Raw genomic sequence first — 12,370 nt, 5'->3', positions numbered from 1 at the left:
GTTAAATAAATAAATAAATACAAATCATTCATTCAATTCTGACCAGTCCCTGCCGTTTCTTAGTCCTGCCGATGAAAAACATCTCCACAGCATGATGCTGCCACCACCATGCTTCAATGTGGGGATGATGTTCTCAGGGTGATGAGAGGTGTTGGGTTTGCGCCAGACATAGCGTTTTCCTTGATGGCCAAATTACTTCATTTTTATCTCATCTGACCAGAGTACCTTTTTCCATATGTTTGGGGAGTCTCCCACATGCCTTTTGGAGAACACCAAAAGTGTTTGCTTATTTTTTTCTTTAAGCAATGGCTTTTTTTCTGGACACACTTCTGTCGAGTGTACGGCTTAAAGTGGTCCTATGGACAGATACTCCAATCTCCGCTCTGGAGCTTTGCAGCTCCTTCAGGGTGATCTTTGGTCTCTTTGTTGCCTCTCTGATTAATGCCCTCCTTGACTGGTCCATGAGTTTTGGTGGGCGGCCCTCTCTTGGCAGGTTTGTTGTGGTGCCATATTCTTGAAAAAAAAAAAAATTAATGGCCCACCGAGGGATGTTCAAAGTTTCTGATATTTTTTTATAACCCAACCCTTCCCAACCCTTCTTCCCAATCTGTTCCTCTCCACAACTTTGGCCCTGACCTGTTTGGAGAGCTCCTTGGTCTTCATGGTGCCGCTTGCTTGGTGGTGCCCCTTGCTTAGTGGTATTGCAGACTCTGGGACCTTTCAGAACAGGTGTATACTGTTTATACTGAGATCGTGTGAAGATCATGTGACACTTAGATTGCACACAGGTGGACTTTATTTAAGTAATTATGTGACTTCTGAAGGTAATTGGTTGCACCAGATCTTATTTAGGGGCTTCATAGCAAAAGAGATGAATACATATGCATGCACCAATGTTCTGTTTAAAAAAATAATTGAAACAAGTAATTTTTTTCATCTCACTTCACCAATTTGGAATATTTTGTGTATGTCCATTACATGAAATCAAAATCAAAATCCATTTAAATTACAGGTAGTAAAGCAACAAAATAGGAAAAACGCCAAGGGAGATGAATACTTTTGCTAGGCACTGTAGATCTTGTTGCCCTCCGCGTTCTCCAAGGCTGGACGATGGTTGTAATTGAAATGCGGCCAGGGTTCCAGCCTGTCTACACCTGGGCCAGACAGCTCAACTGGGGAAACAACATAGTCATATCTCTGCGGTATGCTAATCTATTGGGATATAATGTCATCAATGCTCAAAGTAAATCCTGTGTAGTTCATTTTTCTAAATAGTGTAGTTACACTGAGTGGACAGTTTATTAGGTACACCCATCTAGTATTGGGTTGGACCCACCTTTTCATCCAGAACAGCCTGAATTCTTTGGGGCATGGACACGTTGCTCAATTGGTATCAAGGGACCTAACGTGTGCCAGGAAAATGTTCCCCGCACCATTACACAACCACCACCAGCCTGTACTGTTGACACTAGGCAGGATTGGGCCATGGACTAGTGCTGACTCTGCCATCAGAATGATGCAACAGATTCATTGGACCAGGCAATGTTTTTCCACTCCTCAATAATCCAGTGTTGGTAATTGTGTGCTCACTGGAGCCGCTTCTTCTTGTTTTTAGCTGATAGGAGTGGAACCTGTGTGGTCATCTGCTGCAATAGCCCATCCGTGACAAGGACTACGAGTTGTGCATTCCGAGATGCCGTTCTGCACGCCACTGTTTTACTGCGCCGTTGCCTGTTTGTGGCCCACCTATTAGCGTGCACAGTTCTTGCCATTCTCCTTCGACTTCTCATCAAGCTGTTTTTGCCAACAGGACTGCCGCTGACTGGGTGTTTTTTCTCTGTCGCACCATTCTCGGTAAACCCTAGACACTGTCATGCGTGAAAAGGCCCGGACGTCTGAGATACTGAATAGCTCGATGCCTGTCTGCCTGCTTTCTATAGCAAGCCACGGCCATGTGACTCACTGTCTGTAGGAGCAAACCATTTTCGGGAACAGGTTGGTGTACCTAATACACTGGCCGTGAGTGGACATATACCTATTATTGGAAGATGTACACTTTATTAATAGATCAGTTCTTGGCTAGCTAGGGGAAATACAATGATACATTTTTACTTCTCCTCCCGTACTTGACAATGGTGGGTTTGGAAACACACAATGCTTGGTAGGCATTGATATCGATTGATATCTGAAATAGAAGCAATATTTTTGTTCAAATATATTTCCTAACTATAGCTTTTTTGTCATAATGGCTATTCCGTGCCAGTACAGTAGTGTGAAGTGAAGTAACGTTCACTAGCTAGCTAATCAGATTTGTGGCTTTCAGACCACAGAGATAAGAAATATAACAAATGAATACATATAGTCATAGTTTATTAAAACTAAATAGCAAAGCAACATTTTCTACAAATGAAACAAACCAATGACGCAGTCACTAGCTAGCTAGCTGCTAACATAGCTTGAAAATAAGTCATTCATAGTAGCTATAACACTTTTTAATTTAGAAAAATGTATATTACCTTTATTTGACAAGGCAAGTCAGTTAAGAACATATTCTTGTTTACAATGACGGCCTACCCCAGCCAAACCCTAACCCGGACAACGATTCTCTGTGTAATTTAATTACGCGATTAAACTAATCATGTTACTTTAATTAACTAGGAAGTTGGGGCACCACGGGAAAATGTTTATTGAGTCTTTTTTCCCCCCAAGTTAATTAATTAATTTCCTGAATTCCGATTTTTCATATCCTATCAAAACAGTCGCTTATTAATGAATTTTACCTCATCAGTCTCATTACTGAACGTCGCAAACCCTTGGATATCTGCACGAACACAAGCATAGAATCATGAATTAGCTATATACAAATTGGCTTAATTATTTATTTACTAACTTAATCAATCGCAGAATTATAATAACACACACACAATAGGTCATACATTGGTTGCTACGTGATACAAAGAAAAAGTCTCTAGCGGACGAAACCGATATGATGGCTTGGTAGACAAAGGAAAGGGGGTGGGGACCGCTCAAGAGCGGGAAACTCAGTGGAATCAAGTACATACAGTTGACTACACATTACGCTCATGGAAATGCCTATACTTAGAACATGAACAACAGCTCATTCAAAAAGATATTGCAATTTACATATTTACAAGTGTACACCTTTGTTGTCCCTCTCTGTGGTCGCCGGTCCATCTGCTGGATAGTCAGTTGCCAGAAAGCCTCTGGTTTGTCCACCAGAGATCTAAGTGTGTGTGAGGTGTAGGTTGTTATAATGGATACTTCAGAGTACCAATCGGAAATGTTCTTAGATCGAATGCATTTACCAGACTAAAGTATTCAAACAGCTGCAGCCTGAATAATTGTTCTTTCGTTTGTAGATTTCTTAGCCATTTCAACAGGGGAATGATCTCCACTTTCTCTGGTCTAGTCCTTTTGTAGAGTTGCCAACCATTTCAACATGTAGCAACAGCTCCATATTTTCTGGTCTAATGTAAATTTTGTGAGGAGTGGTTTTATACTCTGTGGAAGAAGGGGGCGTTTCCATGACGGCGATGTAAATGTCTGTACTCACGGGGTGTGGCCACTGACTAGTTCAAACTTTATATCTAAACAAGTATCTAATTTAGAAGGCCAGCATCACATTACATCTTCTCACAAATAGTTTAATATTCAATCAGATATTTTATACCACATTCAAATGCAAACCCCATAATTGAGAAGTGTACACAACCGAAGACACAGTAATGTGTTTCCTGTCCTTCATGAGATCCCCAAATGAAGCACACTCGACATGACTGACCCTTAAGTGTACAAGGACCACTCCCACATTCTCAAAAATATAAATATTGCTTCATTATTTAAACTTTTGTTGTCCAAGTGTCTCTCTGTGTTCCACAGTTTACATTCCAACCTCGAACACTACAGAGCATAGAGGCAGCGTATTTTACGACCGCCATAAAACAGCGGACTTCCCGCTCTCCTCCTCTACAACAGAGAGCATGCTGTAGAGCGGACCCACTGTAACCTGATCCTTCAGGTCGTCACAGGAGAGTCATGACACGAGCTAGCTAACTAGCTAGCCCTCTCCAGTTTGTTGGTGCAAATCCGAGGTTCACTCTCATCTTGAACCGGTCTCTATTGTTTTCCCTTTTCACAGTTTCTTTGGGTTATATGGAGGAGCTGCTGGGACATGCCGTTTGCTCCCCGCATCTGCCATGTCTCTTCACTAGCGAAGTGTGGATATGCATCCCATTTTTCTTCCGTCTCTGGGAGATTCTAAATTGTATAATCCTCTCGTCCTCTCTTCCCATCTCCTTCTCAAAACCCATTGGTGGAGGTGGTCAGAGGGGGGAGGGACCTTTTGGCTTTCTCATCCTATGGGTTTTGAGAAGGAGACGAGGAGAGAGGACGCCAAGGAGTATGCAATTGAGATCTTCTCAATCTGAGCCAATGAGCTTGTGGTGGAAACTTGTCATTCATTGTGCGCAGTACTAAATCTGTCAGGAAAATGCAAACCAACAGCCAAATCAAATACAGGGGTTTTCAGGCAGGCTGTTGGTGCTAAATTGTTAATGTTGAATCACTTTGAATGACAACTAGCAACTTACGGCTTTTGGACATAGAAAAAGTTACATCATGCACCTTTAAAATCTTCATAACATATCTATCAGCGCTTTTTCCTGGGTTTTGTTTTGAATGTCAGTCATAGTCACCCAGAAGAACACTGCATTGCTTTCTCTTTGGGAATTTAGGCTGGGTATCTGCTGTATCTGTAAAGCACTTTGTGACAACTGCTGTGCTGATGTAAAAAGGACTTCATAAAATACATGTAAATGATTGATTGAACTAACTAGTCTCTCTCTTTGCAGGAGCCACAGGTGACATCCTGCCAGACTCCCTACCATCAGTCCCAGGTACCCTGCCTCACTTCCTGAAGGAACCAGAAGATTCCTACATAATCAAAAGCAACCCAATCAAGCTGCTGTGTCGGGCTGTGCCTGCTTTGCAGATCTTCTTCAAGTGCAATGGAGAATGGGTGCACCAGAATGAACATGTGTCCCGGGAGTACATGGATCAGAACACTGGTAAGAAGCCATAGAGATCCTATAATCCAGGGGTATTCAAATCCTACCACGAATGTTTGGAGTTGTGTAGAATGGCGCCGGAGGGGATGGCTGACATTTTACATGATCCTAACCAACTGTGCTATTTTGTTAGTTTTTTCGCTTTGTTTGTAACTTATCTTTTTACTTATTTTGTACATAATGTTGCTGCTGCTGTCTCTTATGACCGAAAATAACTTCTGGACATCAGAACAGCGATTACTGAACTCAAACTGGAAGAATATTTTTTCTTAAATGAGTCTGACGCGAAGGATATACTGCTTTCTCGGGTACGGGCCCAAATCCCCGTCATTTGCGTGAAGAAAAGATGGCGAAAAAGGGGGTGGAGGTCGGGCTCCCTTCTGAGAATTCGTAGGCGAGTGAGTAAACCTCCACTACCATCCGCTCTTTTGGCCAACGTGCAATCATTGGAAAATAAAATGGATGACTTACGATCAAGATTATACTACAAATGGGACATTAAAAACTGTAATATCTTATGTATCTGAACGACGACACAGATAATATAGAGCTGGCTGTATTTTCCATGCACCGGCAGGGCAGAGAAGCTACGCCTGGTAAGTAGCGCTTGCCTGAGGTAGAGAACCTTATGATAAGCTGTAGACCACACTATTTACCAAGAGAGTTCTCATCTATATTATTCGTGGCTGTCTATTTACCACTACAAACCGACGCTGGCACTAAGACCGCACTCAAGCTGTATAAGGCAATAAGCAAACAAGAACATGCTCATACAGAAGCAGCGCTCCTAGTGGCCGGGAACTTTAATGCAGGCAAACTTAAATTCGTTTTTCCTCATTTCTACCAGCATGTGACATGTGCAACCCGAGGAACACAAACTCTAGACCACCTTTACGCCACACACAGAGATACATACAAAGCTCTTCACCACCCTCCATTTGGCAAATCTGATCATAATTATATCCTCTTGATTCCTGCTTACAAGCAAAAACTAAAGCAGGAAGTACTAGTGACTTGCTCAATACGGAAGTGGTCAGATGATGAGGATACTAAGCTACGGGACTGTTTTGCTAGCACAGACTGGAATATGTTCCGGGATTCATCAAATGGCATTGAGGAGCATAATACCTCAGTCATCGGCTTCATCAATAAGTGCATTGACAACGTCATCCCCATAGTGACCGTACGTACAAATCCCAACCAGAAGTCATGGATTACAGGCAACATCCACTTCGAGCTAAAAGCTAGAGCTGCCGCTTTCAAGGAGTGGGACACTAATCCGGACGCTTATAAGAAATCCCGCTATGCCATCAGACGAACCATCAAACAAGCAAAATGTCAATACAGGATTAAGATTGAATCCTACTTCACCGGCTCTGATCTCGTTGGATGTGGCAGGGCTTGAAAACTATTAAGGACTACAGTGGTTCCTTCTTTAATAGTTGCGTCATACTGCAGCACACCTTGCGGGCCGCCGCAGAATTCTATGGCACATTATTTATTTTCCAGCCATTGTTACCATTAATGCTAGTTAGTGGTAGTTTGACCACCAGAGGGCATCTTTGAGAAGAATTTGATAGCTTTCAATATTGGTTGTACTAGAGAATTTCAAACCTTTTTTATAAGAACATAGTATATGGGATTGATTTTAAGAAATGTAGCTTACTTGTTGCATAAATGTAGCTTACCATTCCAAAAATTTAACTCTCATGGTTTCCGTTAAGATGGAACGGAAAATATGGTGCTGTACAACGTGACGGTCGGGAGTAGGTTACAGTACTAAGAGCATAACATTCCCAAACCCTAATTGTAGTCTAACCAATACCCAAATGGAGATTCAGTGAAAATACAAATCTCATTGATTTATCAAGACCTGTCCCCATGCTTGTCTCAGAGCAGCGTGAATCGGTGCTGAAATATTTGACCACAGCGGAAGGCTATTGCTTCAAATCCTATTGCTTCTAACTTCCATATGCGTTTTAAATAAATAATACCTACACCACTTTTAACAGCATATTACTCAACACTATTGAGACTCATGTCGCCTACAGTAGGCCTACAGTATATCTACAAATATTTTTTTCAATGACGTGACTCTCCGCCAATAATTACATTTAGAGGATTGGAGGATTCTAAATTAATATCTAATGGGTATTTTTCGTTTGGGACTGTAGTAATGCCTCTTGCACTGAGATGCAATGCCTTAGACCACTGCACCACTCGGGAGCCATGATCAATATCAGGGGCGGCAGCATAGCCTAGTGGTTAGAGCGTTGGACTAGTAACCGAAGGTTGCAAGATTGAATCCCCGAGCTGACAAGGTACAAATCTGTCATTCTGCCCCTGAACAAGTCAGTTAACCTTTACTGCTCCAGCGTTCCTCCAGCGGAACTCCTCCCACATTCCACTGAAAAGGCAGAGCGCGAAATTCAAAATATATTTTTTTGAAATATTTAACTTTCACACATTAACTTCTTATGGCTGCAGCCCGACGCCGGTACACTTATGACAACAGCCACTTCAAGTGCAGGGCGCAAAATTCAAAAGATATATTTTTTTAAATATTTAACTTTCACACATTAACAAGTCCAATACAGCAAATGAAAGGTACACATCTTGTGAATCCAGCCAACATGTCCGATTTTTAAAATGTTTTACAGCGAAAACAGCACGTATATTTATGTTAGCTCACCACCAAATACAAAAAAGGACAGACATTTTTCACAGCACAGGTAGCATGCACAAAGCCAACCAAACTAACCAACAAACAACTTCATCAGATGACAGTCTTATAACATGTTATTCAATAAATCTATGTTTTGTTTGAAAAATGTGCATATTTCAGGTATAAATCATAGTTTACATTGCAGCTACAATCAGAAATTGCACCGAAAGCAGCCATAATAATTACAGACACCAACGTCAAATACCTAATTACTCATCATAAAACATTTCTGAAAAATACATAGTGTACAGCAAATGAAAGACAGGCATCTTGTGATTCCAGCCAATATTTCCAAATTATTAAGTGTTTTACAGTGAAAACACAATATAGCGTTATATTAGCTTACCACAATAGCCAGAAACACATGCCATTTCCCAGTAGCAAAAGGTTAGCGATCGTAACAAACCAGTAAAAGATATATAATTTTTTACTAACCTTGATATTCTTCATCAGATGACAGTCCTATAACATCAGGTTATACATACACTTATGTTTTGTTCGAAAATGTGCATATTTAGAGCTGAAATCAGTGGTTATACATGTTGCTATCTTAGCTACTTTTTCCACAACGTCTAAACAGCAACGATATTTTTCTGACACTTTTTATGACACACATATTCTGACCAAATAGCTATTCATAAACATAACTAAAAAATACATGTTGTATAGGAAATGATAGATCCATTAGTTCTTAATGAAATCGCAGTGTTAGAATACTAAAAAATAACTTCATTACGACATCCAGCTTCGGTATAGCTGAGTACCCAAACGTTGGGCGCCGACGACTAGTTCACATGCACGACAGATATATGAAATAGCATCATCAAATGTTTCTTACTTTTGCTGATCTTTCATCAGAATGTTGGACAAGGGGTCCTTTGTCCAGAACAGTCGTTGTTTGGATTTAGAACGGCCACTTTCCCTCTCGATTTAGCAAGCGCACTAGCCAAGTGGCACGAATCGCTCCATCGTCAACAAAGTCAGAGAACGGAACACGGCAAAACTCCCGAAAAATGTTCAATAATCTGATTAAACTAAATTGAAAAAACATACTTTACGATGATATGGTCACATGTATCAAATAAAATCAAAGCCGGAGATAGTAGTCGCCTATAACGACAGCTAAACAGAAGGCAAATCCCTGTCTCTCTTCGCGCCTTCCTGAAAACAGAAAATGGGTGACACGTCATTCCAAGAGGACGTATTCCATCTCAGACCAAGATAAACACTCCATTTCTTCTCTCACTGCATCTTGACATCCAGGGGAAGGTGTATGACGTGCATGTATACTAATAGGTATCATGCCCATTTATAGGCAGGACCCAATAGAGAGCATCGATTTCAGATTTTCCACTTCCTGGTCAGGAAGTTTGTGCCAAATGAGTTCTGTTTTACTTACAGATATAATTCAAACGGTTTTAGAAACTAGAGAGTGTTTTCTATCCAATAGTAATAATAATATGCATATTGTACGAGCCAGAATTGAGTACGAGGCCGTTTAAATTGGGCACGTTTTTCCCCCAAAGTGACAACAGCGCCCTCTGTCCTCATCAGGTTAACCCACTGTTCCTAGGCCGTCATTGAAAATAAGAATTTGTTCTTAACTGACTTGCCTAGTTAAATAAAGGTCAAATAAAAAAATGACCTATATATATTGTCCTGCTAATAGCCCATCCTAGAAACGTTGTTTGCAGAATTCACAGGCTGCTACGCTTGTGAAAAACAGGGTTAATAATAATAATACTTTCCCCCCCTTCCACTTGCTAAAGGTTCCAATTGATAATGTTTTATTTGATCCATTAGTATATTTGAGTTTAACCACAATATTTGTTGTATTATTTGTCTTTTCTGGTGGATTAAACTGAAATTGCAACCAATAACGGCCGGTTGTGATACAGCCAACCTAACTAAGAAATACATTTGACGACACAATTCTCCCCCTACCCTCCTCTTTGGCAGGAGTCTATTGTTCTGCTAATAGCCCATAATGGCGCTGTACAACGTGACCGGCCGGGAGTAGGCTACTGTAATACAGTAAGATCAAAATAATCCTAACATTTGCACACCCTAATTGTAGTCTAACAAATACAAAAACGGAGATTCGGTGAAAATCAGAATCTTGTTGATTTATCAAGACCAGTCCCCATGCTTGTCTCAGAGCAGCGCTGTCTTGACCTCTGAATGCTGGCTCTTCCATTAATTTTGAAAGAGTATTTTCCAGTAAGCAACAATTTGTTCCAATATTTCTGTCATTCAGTGATATTTATTCCCATAGTAATTCATTTTGGATCCATAAGGAAATACACATCTGCATTTTGAAAGAGTATTTTTTAATCATTATTTTTTTAACGAAAGCATAAAGATGCTGATGAAGAAATACAGTACTGTACAGTATATACTTTATCCAACCTTTTGCGGTTGCATGAGATCACCCACACGCACTTTAAACATTTGGATAATAAAGCATTTAATGCATTTTGAAGATAGAGGCCACCTGCGTTTGTTCATTAGGCTACTGTGCAGTCTGACAAGTTAACATAGCCTACAGTACATACTGTAGTAAACATGGTAAGTGGCTAATTCCTTACACAAGGGAGAGCAGTCCATGTCCAGACTTTCCTCGGTGACCTCAAGTACTCATTAACTCTGTCTTTAATGCTTTTTCGGGTTGCATCAGTCATGGACAGAAACTTCTGAGACACAGTATTAATGATGAACACCCGGAGGTTCACTGGTAAGCCACATTTGCCTCGGGATCCATCCCAGTTGGTATTCTGTGTCCACTCGTGGTATCTCTCTTTGGTTACACATCCTTAGAATAGCAGAACAGCATAACGGTCCGGATGGCCCTTGCTGTGCCTGGTCAGAAGTTGGTCAAGTTCTGTTGTCAGAAGAGGAATGGAAATGTCAGGGTGAACCGATGACCTGGTGAACCCGCCAGGTATGTTGACTCTGCCTGTCGGAGGTGGAGTTCCAGAGTTAACAGGTGTGCCTGGCATGGATTGTGACTCCATCTCATTCCTCGCCCTCTTCAATGCGTCATTCTCCACCAATGCCACCTGACTCTGCCAGTGACGAGTGACTCTCTGCCAATACCGCCTGGCTCTGGACCAATGTATCAGCTGTTACCCGTATCTCTGCCCTCAGATAATGTACAGTGGGGCAAAAAAGTATTTAGTCAGCCACCAATTGTGCAAGTTCTCCCACTTGAGAGAGGCCTGTAATTTTCATCATAGGTACACTTCAACTATGACAGACAAAATGAGAATTTTTTTTCTCCAGAAAATCACATTGTAGGATTTTTTTATGAATTTATTTGCAAATTGTGGTGGAAAATAAGTATTTGGTCAATAACAAAAGTTTATCTCAATACTTTTTTATATACCCTTTGTTGGGACTGACAGAGGTCAGTGTCAGTGTCTTAGACCGCTTAGCCACTCGGGCACTGTACAACGTGACCGGTCGGGAGTAGGCTACAGTACTACAGTAAGAGCAAAATAATAATAATAACATTTCCACACCCTAATTGTAGTCTAAGTTTCTCTTAGAAAAAAAACCTTAGTGTAACAACAGTTTTAGAAGGTAATACTGTCGAGTTGTAACAAAAAAATATAAAAAAATCCGGGTGTGTGCGTGCAGGACAGAGGAATATTGTTCTAAATTCCGTCACCTTCTTCATCCTCAACATTCAGTTCATTGAAATTCAATTTTGAAGTTGTGCACAATTATCAGTTTCTATTTGGTTTATGTCGCCCATTCATTGTCAGTTAGAGATGCAGTAGCACCTTGGACCCAAAAGCACAAAAGCATAATCAGTGCTCTAACTCCCCCTTGCGCTGGTCTGGAGCATTGAAGTAGTGACGCAGGGTACCGTACTAAACCACAAATTACCTCTAAGTTCTGCAGCATAATCACAAAACTTTTAGTTGAGCAACCACTGTACAAATTGAAACCCAGCCATAAGCTGCCATGTGACGTGAGCCTACCAGATGAGCTAAATGCCTTTAATGCTCGCTTCGAGGCAAGCAACTCTGAAGCATGCATAAGAGCACCAGCTGTTCTAGACGACTGTGTGATAATGCTCTCAGTAGATGATGTGAGCAAGACCTGTAAACAGGTTAACATTCACAAAGCCCGCGGAGCAAGACGGATTACCAGGATGTGTACTCAAACGATGCGCGGATGAACTGGCAAGTGTGTTCACTGACATTTTCAACCTCTCCCTGACCGAGTCTGTAATAGCTACATGTTTCAAGCAGACCGCCATAGTCCCTGTGCCCAAGGAAGCGAAGGTAACCTGCCTAAATGATTACCGCCCTGAAGCACTCACGTCGGTAGTCTTGAAGTGCTTTGAAACGCTAGTCATAGCTCACATCAAATGCATCCTTCCGGAAACCCTAGACCCACTCCAATTCTCATACCGCCCCAACAGATCCCCAGATGACGCACTCCACACTGTCCTTTCCCACCTGGACAAAAGGAACACCTATGTGAGAACACCTATGTTCATTGAACAGCTCAGCATCCAACACCATAGTGCCCACAAACCTCATCACTA

The 12,370-nt window shown here is 41.3% G+C and overlaps 1 protein-coding gene across 5 annotated transcripts in view; it reads left to right on the top strand.

Annotated features, from left to right (window-relative positions):
* The window catches only part of LOC129853767 (netrin receptor UNC5D-like), a 235,243-nt gene that overhangs the window by 150,942 nt on the left and 71,931 nt on the right, over positions 1 to 12,370 (top strand). For all 5 annotated transcript variants that reach the window (XM_055920147.1, XM_055920146.1, XM_055920149.1 and 2 more), the window contains exon 2: positions 4,872 to 5,087. In XM_055920147.1, the coding sequence (XP_055776122.1) occupies positions 4,872 to 5,087 (216 nt within the window). The remainder of the gene's footprint in view (positions 1 to 4,871; positions 5,088 to 12,370) is intronic.

This window comes from Salvelinus fontinalis, chromosome 4, assembly GCF_029448725.1.
Source record: "Salvelinus fontinalis isolate EN_2023a chromosome 4, ASM2944872v1, whole genome shotgun sequence".
Classification (NCBI taxonomy): Eukaryota; Metazoa; Chordata; class Actinopteri; order Salmoniformes; family Salmonidae; genus Salvelinus; species Salvelinus fontinalis.
The sequence above is the reverse complement of the archived record's forward strand: the minus strand, read 5'-3'. Positions and strand labels throughout refer to the sequence as shown.